Source organism: Gadus chalcogrammus, chromosome 16 (assembly GCF_026213295.1).
Source record: "Gadus chalcogrammus isolate NIFS_2021 chromosome 16, NIFS_Gcha_1.0, whole genome shotgun sequence".
In the NCBI taxonomy this organism is placed as follows: Eukaryota; Metazoa; Chordata; class Actinopteri; order Gadiformes; family Gadidae; genus Gadus; species Gadus chalcogrammus.
This window is the reverse complement of record NC_079427.1, coordinates 20,860,704-20,875,707: the sequence shown is the minus strand read 5'-3', so window position 1 is coordinate 20,875,707 and position 15,004 is coordinate 20,860,704. Positions and strand designations below refer to the sequence as shown.

General features: G+C 41.6%; 1 protein-coding gene and 1 long non-coding RNA gene across 2 annotated transcripts; one reads left to right on the top strand and one right to left on the bottom strand.

Moving 5' to 3' along the window:
• Window positions 1-151: 151 nt before the first annotated feature.
• LOC130406597 (uncharacterized) lies at window positions 152-5,578 on the bottom strand. Its single transcript, XR_008904479.1, has 3 exons — window positions 5,513-5,578; window positions 917-1,013; window positions 152-743 (listed from the first exon to the last, which is right to left on the bottom strand). It is a non-coding gene; the product is annotated as an uncharacterized LOC130406597 (long non-coding RNA).
• A 1,185-nt stretch (window positions 5,579-6,763) lies between these two features.
• Window positions 6,764-13,065, top strand: msantd4 (Myb/SANT-like DNA-binding domain containing 4 with coiled-coils). Its single transcript, XM_056612262.1, has 5 exons — window positions 6,764-7,032; window positions 8,931-9,026; window positions 9,304-9,603; window positions 10,657-11,263; window positions 11,333-13,065. The coding sequence occupies exons 1-5, from the start codon at window positions 6,925-6,927 to the stop codon at window positions 11,500-11,502; spliced, it is 1,281 nt and encodes a 426-aa protein (XP_056468237.1). The 5' UTR covers window positions 6,764-6,924; the 3' UTR covers window positions 11,503-13,065.
• Window positions 13,066-15,004: the final 1,939 nt, after the last annotated feature.

The window sequence follows — 15,004 nt, the reverse complement described above, 5'->3', positions numbered from 1 at the left end:
GTAGAGCGCTCGCTTAGCATGCGAGAAGTATGCTAATCCAGAGGGCCAACTGGATCGGACCAGGGAACTGAAATCCTCTCACACACCAACTTCCTCAGGAGCAGCCGACCAGCCTAGAGGACAGTAAACAGACGTGTGGGGGGGGGGGGTTTGAACAGTGCAGGAAGGGGAATTAGCTCAAATGGTAGAGCGCTCGCTTAGCATGCGAGAAGTAGCGGGATCGATGCCCGCATTCTCCAAATCATTTTCGATTCGTTATTTACTGGTGAAAAAAATCCCAAACTGACCATTGCTGACTTGGCTAAACACAGAATAACTAAAGGGTTAACTTGACAACCATTTAGTTAATGTGTTGACAACCAACAGATAAAACAGGAATTAATTTCACAGCTCAAGTACAATTGGATTGCTTGAACATTCCTTATTGGTGATATGATCCAATGCTGACTTTCATATACTGTATGTGAAACATTGATTCATTGATTCTCCTTTTGGGAGAGCGGGCCAACTGGATCGGACCAGGGAACTGAAATCCTCTCACACACAAACTTCCTCAGGAGCAGCATAGAGGCAGTAAAGAGACGTGGGAGAGGGGGGTTTGAATAGTGCAGCAAGGGGAATTAGCTCAAAGTAGAGCGCTCGCTTAGCATGCGAGAAGTATGCTAATCCAGAGGGCCAACTGGATCGGACCAGGGAACTGAAATCCTCTCACACACAAACTTCCTCAGGAGCAGCCGACCAGCCTAGAGGACAGTAAACAGAGCGTGGGGGGGGGGGGTTTGACCAGTGCAGGAAGGGGAATTAGCTCAAATGGTAGAGCGCTCGCTTAGCATGCGAGAAGTAGCGGGATCGATGCCCGCATTCTCCAAATCATTTTCGATTCGTTATTCACTGCTGAAAAAAACCCCAAACTGACCGTTGCTGACTTGGCTCTCCCTCTGGGAGAGCGGGGCAACTGGATCTCTGACCAGGGAACTGCAATCCTCTCACACACAAACTTCCTCAGGAGCAGCCTAGAGGACCGTGGTAAAGTTAGTTTTATATTGGACGTTGGATATTCGACACATTCGAAAAATCTATTTAGCACTGGCTTCGATGGACGAATTTGTGTCAAACCAACTGTGTTAATACAAGGCCTACCTATGTACAACAAAGCTTATTTCTTTAAAAAAAAAACACCATTTGATTTTATAAAAAAATGTAATGTTAAAAAAGGCTATAAATCTATTATGCGGCTTGACCTTTTGACCTACCCATATCAAAACACATCTGGTGAACTCAGCTAACTGCCCCACACATAACGCAAAGCTTATTTTTTCCAAAGTCCCACCTTATGATTTTATAAAAAAATTGTAATGTTAAAAAAGGCTATAAATCTATTATGCGGCTTGACCTTTTGACCTACCCATATCAAAACACATCTGGTGAACCCATCTAACTTCCCCACACATAACACAAAGCTTATTTTCTCAAAACACCTGCCCTTTGATTTTATATTCTTTTATCTCAGAAAAAGCTATAAATCTATAATGCGGCTTGACCTTTTGACCGACCCATATCAAAACACATCTGGTGAACTCAGCTAACTGCCCCACACATATCACAAAGCTTATTTTCTCAAAACACCTACCCTTTGATTTTATATATATTTGTTACTCTCAGAAAATGCTATAAATCTATTATGAGGCTTGACCTTTTGTACTTACCCATATCAAAACACATCTGGTGTAATCAAATAACTGCCCCACACATAACACAAAGCATATTTTTTCCAAAAACTCACCTTTTGATTTTATACAATTTTTTTAATGTTAAAAAAGGCTATAAATCTATTATGCGGCTTGACCTTTTGACCTACCCATATCAAAACACATCTGGTGAACTCAGATAACTGCCCCACACATAACACAAAGCTTATTTTCTCAAAATACCTACCCTTTGATTTTATATATATTTTTTACTCTCAGAAAAAGCTATAAATCTATTATGCGGCTTGACCTTTTGACCTACCCATATCAAAACACATCTGGTGAACTCAGCTAACTGTCCCACACATAACACAAAGCTTATTTTTTCCAAAATCCCACCTTTTGATTTTATACTATTTTTTTAATGTTAAAAAAGGCTATAAATCTATTATGCGGCTTGACCTTTTGACCGACCCATATCAAAACACATCTGGTGTAATCAACTAACTTCCCCACACATAGCACAAATCTTCTTTTCTCAAAATACCTACCTTTTGATTTTATATATATTTTTTACTCTCAGAAAAAGCTATAAATCTATTATGCGGCTTGACCTTTTGACCTACCCATATCAAAACACATCTGGTGTAATCAACTAACTGCTCCACACATAACACAAAGCTTATTTTCTCAAAATACCTACCCTAAGTTTGATTTTATATTTATTTTTTACTCTCAGAAAAAGCTATAAATCTATTATGCGGCTTGACCTTTTGATCTATCCATATCAAAACACATCTGGTGAACTCAGCTAACTGCCCCACACATAACACAAAGCTTATTTTTTCCAAAATCCCACCTTTTGATTTTATACTATTTTTTTTATGTTAAAAAAGGCTATAAATCTATTATGCGGCTTGACCTTTTGACCTACCCATATCAAAACACATCTGGTGTAATCAACTAACTGCCCCACACATAACACAAAGCTTCTTTTCTCAAAATACCTACCCTTTGATTTTATATAGATTTTTTACTCTCAGAAAAAGCTATAAATCTATTATGCGGCTTGACCTTTTGACCTACCCATATCAAAACACATCTGGTGTAATCAACTAACTGCCCCACACATAACACAAAGCTTCTTTTCTCAAAATACCAACCCTTTGATTTTATATATATTTTTTGCTTTCAGAAAAAGCTATAAATCTATTATGCGGCTTGACCTTTTGACCTACCCATATCAAAACACATCTGGTGTTATCAACTAACTGCCCCACACATAACACAAAGTTTATTTTTTCCAAAAACCCACCTTTTCATTTTATACTATTTTTTTAATGTTAAAAAAGGCTATAAATCTATTATGCGGCTTGACCTTTTGACCTACCCATTTCAAAACACATCTGGTGAACTCAGCTAACTGCCCCACACATAACACAAAGCTTATTTTTTCCAAAATCCCACCTTTTGATTTTATACTATTTTTTTAATGTTAAAAAAGGCTATAATCTATTATGTGGCTTGACCTTTTGACCTACCCATATCAAAACATACCTGTGACCTATGCTATATACATGCTATATACACTATATGTAGATTACACCAGATGTGTTTTGATATGGGTAGGTCAAAAGGTCAAGCCGCATAAAAGATTTATATATTTTTCTGAGATTAAAAAATATATATAAAATCAAAGGGTAGGTGTTTTGAGAAAATAAGCTTTGTGATATGTGTGGGGAAGTTAGATGGATTCACCAGATGTGTTTTGATATGGGTAGGTCAAAAGGTCAAGCCGCACAATAGATTTATAGCCTTTTTTAACATTAAAAAAATAGTATAACATCAAAAGGTGGGATTTTGGAAAAAATAAGCTTTGTGTTATGTGTGGGGCAGTTAGCTGAGTTCACCAGATGTGTTTTGAAATGGGTAGGTCAAAAGGTCAAGCCGCATAATAGATTTATAGCCTTTTTTAACATAAAAAAAATAGTATAAAATCAAAAGGTGGGTTTTTGGAAAAAATAAGCTTTGTGTTATGTGTGGGGAAGTTAGCTGAGTTCACCAGATGTGTTTTGAAATGGGTAGGTCAAAAGGTCAAGCCGCATAATAGTTTTATAGCATTTTCTGAGAGTAAAAAATATATATAAAATCAAAGGGTAGGTGTTTTGAGAAAATAAGCTTTGTGTTATGTGTGGGGAAGTTAGTTGAGTTCACCAGATGTGTTTTGAAATGGGTAGGTCAAAAGGTCAAGCCGCATAATAGATTTATAGCATTTCCTGAGAGTAAAATATATATATAAAATCAAAGGCTAGGTGTTTATTTTTATTTTATTTTATACTATTAAAAAAATAGTATAAAATCAAAAGGTGAAATTTTGGAAAAAATAAGCTTTGTGTTATGTGTGGGGCAGTTAGCTGAGTTCACCAGATGTGTTTTGAAATGGGTAGGTCAAAAGGTCAAGCCGCATAATAGATTTATAGCCTTTTTTAACATAAAAAAAATAGTATAAAATCAAAAGGTGGGTTTTTGGAAAAAAATAAGCTTTGTGTTATGTGTGGGGCAGTTAGCTGAGTTCACCAGATGTGTTTAGAAATGGGTAGGTCAAAAGGTCAAGCCGCATAATAGATTTATAGCATTTTCTGAGAGTAAAAATAAATATATAAAATCAAAGGGTAGGTGTTTTGAGAAAATAAGCTTTGTGTTATGTGTGGGGCAGTTAGCTGAGTTCACCAGATGTGTTTTGATATGGGTAGGTCAAAAGGTCAAGCCGCATAATAGATTTATGGCCTTTTTTTAACATTAAAAAAATAGTATAAAATCAAAAGGTGGGTTTTTGGAAAAAATAAGCTTTGTGTTATGTGTGGGGCAGTTAGATGGGTTCATCACACGTGTTTTGACATGCGTAGGTCAAAAGGTCAAGCCGCATAATAGATTTATAGTATTTAACATTAAAAAATTATATAAGATGAAAGGGTGTTTTTTTTTTAGAGAATAAGCTTTGTGTTATGTGTAGGGCAGTTAGCTGAGTTCACCCTCTGTGTTTTGAAAAGGGTAAGTAAATAGTAATAGTACATAATCGTTTTAAAGCATTTATCAAGTTCTTTTTTTTGTAAAACATTTTTTGCTTTACATAGACAGGCCGTGTAATAACACATCTAAGTTGGTTAGACACAAATTCGTACATCTAAGCCAGTGCTAAATAGATTTTTCGAATGTGTCGAATATCCAACGTCCAATATAAAACTAACTTTACCACGGTGCCTAGAGGCAGTAAAGAGAGAGGGGAGGGAGGGTTTGAATAGAGCAGCAAGGGGAATTAGCTCAAATGGTAGAGCGCTCGCTTAGCATGCGAGAAGTAGCGGGATCGATGCCCGCATTCTCCAATTATTTTTCGATTCGTTATTCACTTCTGAAAAAAAGAAAAAAAGCCAAAACTGTCCATTGCTGACTTGGCATCTCTGGCAAAAACCAACTATCCAATTCTCTCCTTCTCCTCTCGCTGGCTACAACGTGCAGCATAAAGCCACTCGGACCGGGTCGGTGTCCAGGAACCATACCAAAAAGCCCCAACGATCAGACCCCATGGCGGCTCTCAAAGATTAACCAAAGTCCTTTTTCCGCAAAACATGGGTTTCTCACATGGGTTTGTCCAAAGCTACTCAGGTAACTGTTGCTTTGATCCAGGCGTACTGCGCTTTGACGAGCAGCGCCAGCTCCCAGGCAAAGATCCTACAGATGTTCTGGTACATTAAAACGGCCCTGTTAATGCTCAAACATAGTTCAAAGATTCGGATTTCAAACTAATGATGATAATTTAAACTTACTAGATAAGAAATATACGCATCCCTGTTATTGTTTTGGTTGTGGTCGGACATGACAAGCGGAACACATGTCCGGAAGTATCGGGGGCGGGACCCTCTACGTCAGAGGTGGGCGAGGTACCGAACGAGCCAATAGAAGCGCTGTTTACGGTGCAGCGATAAAGCTACGAGATGCTGTGCCTGGTGTAATGGACATTACATTTAATTCGAGTGAGATCAACAAGGTGAGTTATTTTCATCTGATAACAATCAAATATCCCTGGGGTAGCATCAATAGAATAAGGTGATACAACAGCCGGCTAATTTAGCCAGATGAAATGCCTTTTACGATGATCTCTGCAAACCACGCGCCGGGCATTGATTGAAGAAGAAGGCAGCAACCTATAGTTACAGCAAGATTGATGTGTACGTTTCGAATCGGTGCCGGGGTTACACTTCATGGGGAAACATCTAACAGATATGAATAACGAGCTACACCCATTGTGCAGTTTTTTTTTGTTCAAGTTTATAAACGATGCCCATTCCTCTTCGAGAGGAACTCCACACATGCTACAAGTGAAGCAAGCGTCGCTTACAATTTTCGCAATAACACATGGGCCGTAAAATATAAATGTGTTGTTACATGTATTATATACATGCAACACACACACACACACACACACACACACACACACACACACACACACACACACACACACACACACACACACACACACACACACACACACACACACACACACACACACACACTATTTAGAACCATTATCACAAATGGTGATCTTGTTGCCACTTGCAGCAATGTCTCCCACAAGATCCAAACTTCATATCCTGTGAATAATGTTTTCTCTTCAATTGTTTCATTTTTTATCTGTGCTAAACTGTTCCTCAGATTCTTCTAACTGTATTGACATGGATAATAACTAAGAGGTCACAGTGTCTTGGTGTTTAGCGAACAAAATGACCATCTTATGGAAATTTCCATTACAGGGTAAAACCTGTCCTCCCGTGTACTATTGCCTTTTTGACATACTTTCTTGTGACTCTTCTCTCCCCTGTCCATTGACACGCCCCTATTCATCACAATCTCTCTCTTTTCCCCCTTCAACAGGGATCTCCATCTATTGAATCCTCTCATCCATCCTTCTATCATGTCTCCCCATCTCATAACCTTCCTCACAGTCAGAGTCCCCCCTTCTCCTAACCTTTAGGTTTCTACCAAAATACTCTAATCTCTCTCTCTCTCTCTCTCTCTCTCTCTCTCTCTCTCTCTCTCTCTCTCTCTCTCTCTCTCTCTCTCTCTCTCTCTCTCTCTCTCTCTCTCTCTCTCTCTCTCTCTCTCTCTCTCTTCTCCCCCCCCCCCCCCCCCTCTCTGGGCATCCAGCCCCCCGCTCATCACCAAGCTGGATTTCCTCCAGATGAAGTGTCTGAAGAGGAAGAGGAAGAGCAACTACAGCGTTCGAGAGACTCAGACGCTCATCAGAGAGATTCACAAGAGGCAGGAGGTGCTGTTCTCCCGGCAGCAGGTACCCACTCCCGCTGCGGTCCCATGTCTGCTGACTGCCTTGCACAGACGTATGCACATCAAGTCAGTCAAACAAATACTATCATGTATAACTATACATGATAGTAATACATCATGGTATATGCATAATATTTGATGAATGGAGATGATCATGATGATGAAGACAATCCCCATTGTCGTCGTCCTCCTCCTCATCATCATCCTCATCATCCCCACCTCATCTAATGCAGCACCAATTTCTCACCCTTCTAGACACCATTCCCATATTCTAATAGAACACACCATTTGTCATATACATTGTTAGATTTACATTTACATCTAGGACATTTAGCAGACGCCTCTGTCCAAAGCGACTTACAATTAGTACATTTGTTAGAAAGAGGAGAAACTATATATTGCTGTTGGTACAGTAAGTACCCTATCTTCATAGAACGTGCCAAGCACTAACAATTGCTAGTTTAACCCTTTTCCCGTGTACAGCAAAGCTATCTAGGATAAGATGCTACACAACAAAGTACTATTTTTGTGTCCAGTGCCAGGATGTTCAACATACAATAAGTGCGTACATTAAGTGCCAGGACACACAGCATACAATAAGTGCATACATTAAGTGCCAGGACGCACAGCATACAATAAGTCCGTACATTAAGTGCCAGGACGTACGACATACAATAAGTGCATACATTAAGTTCCAGGAAGCACAACATACAATAAGTACTGAGGAGCGTAGGGAGGGGGTGGCTATGCAGAGTATGCTACTCTATTCTATGCTATTCGATCTAAAGGAATTGAGTAAGCACATATCTCTTCTTGATCTAGAGCAGGACTTCCGACCAAGCCTATACCTTGTGTTATGAATACAATAATAGGTCTTGGAGTTAATCGTTATTGCCGTTGAAAGACAGTTTCTATTGATCAATATATTGTTAGTGACGTTGAATACAAAGAGTAGCTGGAGATCATTCCCAGTGCTGACCCTGTCCCCAAAGGAAATGGTTAAAGTCCCTCATGTTGACATCGTCGGCATGGCGACGTTAGCTGCTCGAAAGATGTGTATTGTTGTTGTTGTTGATGTTGTTGCTGAGGTCAGGCATTCACTTTATGCCGGAGAATTTGCTATCAGCTCCTGTGTGGCAGATACTGAATGCAGTGGCGAGTGGGGACTTTTCACACAGGTCAGGCTGATGAGACCTCCAAAGATGGGAGATCTCACAAAGCGCCGGCGGGAGATTTGCTGAACACCAGCACTTCAGTGTAGATTCACAGAGATCGAAACATGGCTGCACAAAAAAACGAATCATTGTGAAAAACGATTTTATATATAAAGTTTGCTACTTAGATAAACATTGAAAATCATTTTCAATAAAAATGGACCATTTAACGCTTGTCCCTTAAAAGTTATAAGTGAGTTGATTTAATGTTGATTTGTTATCGCCACTCGTTCTGGATCTCTGACCTATTAAAACAATCTGATGCAGACATTTTGAGAAACATGTTTTGAGAGCCCTTTCTCTTTAGCGTGAGGTTAAAGATATAAATTGCTCACAATAATGTCGCGATTAATAACAATGCAGAGCAATGAATCTTTCGGAGGATGTGTGTGTGTGTGTGTGTGTGTGTGTGTGTGTGTGTGTGTGTGTGTGTGTGTGTGTGTGTGTGTGTGTGTGTGTGTGTGTGTGTGTGTGTGTGTGTGTGTGTGTGTGTGTGTGTGTGTGTGTGTGTACTCTGTACACTGGTTTGTGAACACAGCAACACACCAACAGAACACAGCCATTAATGAGCTGAAGAGACAGGCCTGGGAGGATGTGTGTGTGTGTGTGTGTGTGTGTGTGTGTGTGTGTGTGTGTGTGTGTGTGTGTGTGTGTGTGTACTCACTGGTTTGTGTGCTCCCACCAACAGAACACAGCCATTAATGAGCTGAAGAGACAGGCCTGGGAGGAGGTGGCCGGCGGTGTCAACGCGCTCGGCGAGGGAGAGCAACGCACAGCCGCCGAGGTGCATGTGTGCGTCTGACGAGGACGCGTTTGTGTGTTCGTTTTCAGCTCAGTTTGTGTCTCTAAATGTTGACAGCATTTGTCGATTTTCTTTTGGATTTTGAACAATGTGTGACCAGAAAACACGCACACAATAAGGGAGGAAGAAAAAGAAAGATTCCCCTAAAAAACATCCTCAATAAACCTCAAATGAGTGCCATGTGGATGGGGTCATCGTCCATCGATGGATTAAACTGAAGGCGTGAATGAAACCGCCCTCCTCTGTCTCCGCCTTGCAGGTGAAGCGCCGGTACCTGGACTGGCGTACGCTGATGAAGAGGAAGCAGCTGCGGGCCGAGCTCTCGGTGTGCCTCTTCCCCGCCTCCTCGCTGGCTCTCAAGGAGGAAGGCGAGCACTCCTCCCCCGAGCACGACGCCGCCATGCTGGGGTCGGCCTGCGATCAGCTGGTGGATCTCTCAGGCTTTCCCAAGGACCACCACTGCAATTGGCAGGAGCTGGTGGCTCTAGGGGAGCCCAGCGGGCACACGATGATGAGCGCGTCCGGGGTGAAGATAGAGGAGGACGCCAGTGAATACAGGGTACATGAGAGCCTATGGTCAAAAAATTAGAAATCTAAATGAGCATTGATCAGAGGCAATGAGTTTCCTGTAATTACAATCTGGAGATTCATTATTACGAAACTCGTGGAAAAAAAGAATGAACCTTGCTCGAGGATCATTTATTTATGAGTTGTATAGAGTTACTAATGCGTTTTGGACAACAGAGAGTGTTTTCAGACTCCACTTCCATTTTTCCAAACATGCTTATTCGACCCTTTGTCTCACCATTTCTCGACTTTAAGACGATTAATTGATCATTAAAAACTAGTGGTATTCTTAGTCCAATACTCATGCATAGGGTTCAGAGTTCACCTAGACTCTGTATAGCCACCGTCTACCCCCCCCCCCCCCCACCCCTCTTAAGCACTTATTATATGTTGCACGTCCTGGCTCTTAATGCATGCACTTATTGTATGCACTTATTGTGTGCTGTACGTCCTTGCACTTAAAAACAGTGCTGAGCATTGTGTAGCATCTTATACTATCTAGCTTTGTTGTATATGGGGAATGGGTTAACTTGGCAATTATTGTTGCTTGGCACTTGGTTCTATGAACATTCTTACTGTACCGACAGCGATATATTGTTTCACCTTCTTCTGACAATTGTACTTGTAAGTCGCTTTAGATAAAAGTGTCTGCTAAATGTTCACAAAGTAAATGTAAATAGGGCTCAGAAATACATCTGTGTAAAGTTTGATTCAGTGTACCAGCTAGCCGAAATTACACCCTCAAACTGTTTCTTATTTCTGAGCATAACTGTCAAAACAAAAAGCTCTGCATTACTTTGTATATCCACAAAGGTAATATGGATATTCAACATTAATCTCTTTTTCTTTCTTTCTTTCTTTCTTTCTTTCTTTCTTTCTTTCTTTCTTTCTTTCTTTCTTTCTTTCTTTCTTTCTTTCTTTCTTTCTTTCTTTCTTTCTTTCTTTCTTTCTTTCTTTCTTTCTTTCTCTCTTTCTCCTCTTTCTCTCTTTCTTTCCTTGTTTTCTCTCTCTTTTCACTCCCCCCTCCCTCTCTCTCCCCCTCCAGACAGACAGTGACCGGGACGGGGTGGATGGCGACGGCGAGCTGGATGAGGACGACTGCTTCCCCGCCCTGCTGGGGGAGATGGCGTCGCGCGGCGAGGTCTGCGGCCCCGACGTCTACTGCCACATCGACGAGCTGGGCACGCTGGCCTCCTCGTCCTCCTCCTCCAAGGCCCCCACCTCCACCACCCCCACCCCCAACAACATCAGCACCACCCACCGGGACTTCCCCCCGGCTAGCCTCTGCGGCGCCTACACGGGGCTGGAGGGTCTGCAGCCGCCCCCAGGAGAGGCGGCGGCGGCGGCGGCGGCGGCGGCATCGACAGCGGCCCTCCTCGCCATGGAGAAGCAGCGCCTGGAGCTGGAGCGGCAGCGGCTGGCCGTGGAGACGCAGCGGCTGGCCGTGGAGCGGGAGCACCTGGAGGTGGAGCGGGAGCGGCTGCAGACGGAGCGGGAGCGCTGCCACGTGGAGCAGGAGCGCTTCCGCGCGATGGCGCTGGGCCGGACCCGCTTCCCCTCGGAAGGGCCGGCGCAGCAGGGCCCGCCGTCCTCATCGACGGCGCCCGACGGGAGGCCGGATCTGGCGGGTGGGGGCGGTGACGCGAGCGGCGGTGGTGGAGGTGGAGGTGGAGGTGGAGGTGGTGGAGGTGGTGGGGGTCCGGGGCGGTGGGCCGGGTCAGTGGCTGCCACAGAGCTGGAGACGGAGAGGCTGAGGCTGGACAAGGAGCGGCTGCAGCTGGAGAAGGAGCGGCTGCAGTTCTTCAAGTTTGAGTCGGGCCGGCTGCAGGTGGAGCGAGAGCGCCTCCAGGTGGAGAAGGAGAGGATGCTTCTGCAGAAGGAGCAGCAATAGGAGGAGTGGAGGGATGAGGGACGGGGAATCTACTTTTATCTGGCCTTAAGCACCGTGTTCACGTTGGGTTTATTATTTATTTAGTCGTTTTGACTTGATTCAGTTATTTATTTGTTCAAGTTGTTTTTTTTACATGATGACATTTTAGGAAATTGCTTAGAAAATATTCTTTCCTGCTATACTCTGTAATGGAGACAAATGCTTGTTACGTGCTAAAAGCAAAGATGTGCCTTGCAATGCCTTCACATACAGTTAAAAAAGGGGTTTGAATATTTAATATTTTCTACGTTTTGTCTTTTAACGTTGTTGTAGTGTGTGACTCACCATCTTAGTAGACACACACGTACTCCTACCTTTGCCAAGTGGCTACTTGCTTGATTGGTTGGTGATTGGCAAAGGCCTTATCCGTAAACTGTAACCAGCCATTAAACAGTCTTTTCTCTTTGATTATACTCAACCACAATGTACGATGTCTGTCTCCAGTTTAAATATTTTTGAATGTCTTTTAAAATGTGAATTCAAACGTAGTCCATACATGGTTCATTCCTCTGTTTATATAGTGTATAGTTTATATAGTGATTGCTATTGACTTACAGGTGATTTATATACATCTATACAACATACAATTTCAAAAGAGACGATTCTTGTTGAGTATGATGGTAATTGAAACGATAAAGAAGATGTGAAGCGTAATCCAATGTAAGAAATACTGTCAGATGGATGGTTGTTTGGCTATACACATAGTATAATAGTTTAGAAATTATATTTCCAAAACTGTTTGTTCTCTGTTTGTTCAGTTCTCATGTTCTTAAATCCTGCTCATGGGGATGTGTGTTTTTTAATGAATGCCAACCCTGGATTGTTCATTGTGTGTGTGTGTGTTGATTGAAATAACAAAATATCTGCATATTACCTACAGTTGCAAAATCACAATTTGATACCGCATGTGTACAGCACAATGTTGCACCAAGCACAACATATTGGAATATCACTGACGCATGCACTATTTACTAGCAACAAAGGCAATAGTGCCTTGTTTACCACATGTTTTGATACCACATTCTCAAATTTGTTCATTTTGTATATATTTTTTACCAACTCAGTTGTCCCAGTTATACCTGTTTGTATTTTGTGATTGTACAATGGTGTTGCGGGAGACGTGTGTATGGATGATGGCTTGTTACAGCAGCCTTACCTGGCCCAGTCTGATTGGACTCTGGGGTTGCACACAGATGTGAAACTTAATTTATTGTTTGAATTAGTGTTTGGAATTGTTTTGTATTTTCTTTTTTTTTTTATAATATGTAAAGTTCGTGATGGATGATTTGTTGGCCAGTTATTGTAAAGACCAACAGCATCATTTAAATACACTTTTGTATCACCTGTGCTGTTGCATTATATAGACAAAGTCTCTTTCAAAAAGAAAAAGTAATTATTAGAAAGAGGGTGAAATAAAGCGATTTTTAAACCACCCTTCAATAGCCGGTGATTTTATGTTGTTATTGTTAGGCTGTCATGCTTACTGTACTGCCTAAGACACCTTTGCCCTTTATTTATTTCCTCTAACATGATATTTATTTTTGCTTCATTTATATCTTGCCAGATGTGATTTGGACTGCAGTTACACACATCGTAGAAAAATATGAAACATGTAGGAAAAAAAACAGATTCCGCAGGCTATTGAAAATAAGATGATTTCATTTCCCAGTTCAAGGGAACAAAAAAAAAGAATCACAGTGAAGCTAACCTTTTTAGTAATCCATGGGAAATGTTTTCCTTCCAGTCTTCTTGAAGGTATGGTTTATATTGCCTCAGTCAGTCTATATGGAGCAGAATTAACAGGATGCGGTCGATTTACATGAACAAGGCAATTGGAATGAGATTACGTCTATTCTCTCTCTCTCTCTATACATATATATATATATATATATATATATATATATATATATGTAAAGGTGAGACATCACTTCATCATGTGATGTCTTTCCGTCAGCACTGAGCTCACCAACACCTCAGCCCCCATGCTATACGCTCACACATGCATCAGGCATGCTTCAGTGTATAGCATATACACACACACAGATGCACGTGTGACTGTGCACACCAACACACATATACACACGCATACACCCAGATGCACTCGTGCACACACACAAATTCACACACGCACGCACACATGCACAGCTAATGGACTCACAGCAGGCAGATGGAATCAATAGGACTACGATTTTTTTTCCATCGGAAGGCCATTTTGTTATTTATCCATGAGAGAAAGCTTCATACAAAGGCCCTGATCCAGATTTGTCTGGATTCAGAGCCAGTGTGAAAATCCATTCTTAATGTTATGAATGGCTCCACAGCACTCGAAGAATGCTTGCAGCATCTTGGCGCGCTGATGGACTACTGTGTGTGTGTTTCTGTGTGTGTTTCTCTGTGTGTGTGTGTGTGTGTGTAGAAAGTACCTTGTTTCAAAACATAATATATATGTGAATATATATATTTATCTTATATATATACAAATAAAACATATATTGTATTTATATATACAAAAGTATATAAATATATCAAGGAACTATTTTTCATGCATTTTCCAATGCAGTTCCCTGCAAAAGTCAATTTCTATTAGCCAGACTGTCCTTAAATTAGACGCTATTAGAATCAACTGTTGAATTAGACCCCCCCTCTATTGTATGGTTTCAGTCCTGTACCAGTCCTGTAGTGACATTACAGGATTTTATGTTTTAGGGATTGGAGGGATAAAAGCAGACGATGAAACCCTCTGTAACACAGAGAGAGATTTATGAGCAGCTAAAAAAGTGTAAAATTTCCCCCATTTGCTCTCCTTTCTTCTTCTTCTTCTTCTTCTTCTTCTTCTTCTTCTTCTTCTTCTTCTTCTTCTTCTTCTCTTCTTTTTCTTTCTCTCTCTCTCTCTCTCTCCTCTCTCTCTCTCTCTCTCTCTCTCCTCTCTCTCTCTCTCTCTCTCTCTCTCTCTCTCTCTCTCTCTCTCTCTCTCTCGATCACAATGGAGACGTCATTGAGGATGCAGGGCACCGAACTGTGGCAATAAAGACACCAGAGAAACAGTGACAGGTTGGGGGTGTGGGAGGATGAGGAGGGGTTGGCGGGAGATTGGCTAGTGATTTGGCTAGGAGAGGGAGAGAGGATACAGAGGGAATGGGGCTGGAGAAGGGAAGCGGAAAATTCATCTCTGTGACAGCTATGGATGGATCCAAAGGGATGCAGCGGGAGGGAGAGAGAGAGAGAGAGAGAGAGAGAGAGAGAGAGAGAGAGAGAGAGAGAGAGAGAGAGAGAGAGAGGAGAGAGAGAGAGAGAGAGAGAGAGAGAGAGAGAGAGAGAGAGACTGGATATAAAATGTAATGCAGTGCTATCAGTATTTTGACAGTTGCCTACAAATTAATTTTTAAAGTCCAATTTCATATTGCTGGCACACTAATACACAAAGGTCTTCCTAGACCCTATGCAGGCTAGAGAATTGGATTAC

Coding starts and splice junctions, on each gene's coding strand:
- msantd4 (XM_056612262.1), top strand. CDS start 6,925: ATGAAGTGTCTGAAGAGGAAGAGGAAGAGCAACTACAGCGTTCGAGAG. Junction 7,033..8,930: donor TGCTGTTCTCCCGGCAGCAG/GTACCCACTCCC, acceptor TCCCACCAACAG/AACACAGCCATTAATGAGCT. Junction 9,027..9,303: donor AGCAACGCACAGCCGCCGAG/GTGCATGTGTGC, acceptor TCCGCCTTGCAG/GTGAAGCGCCGGTACCTGGA.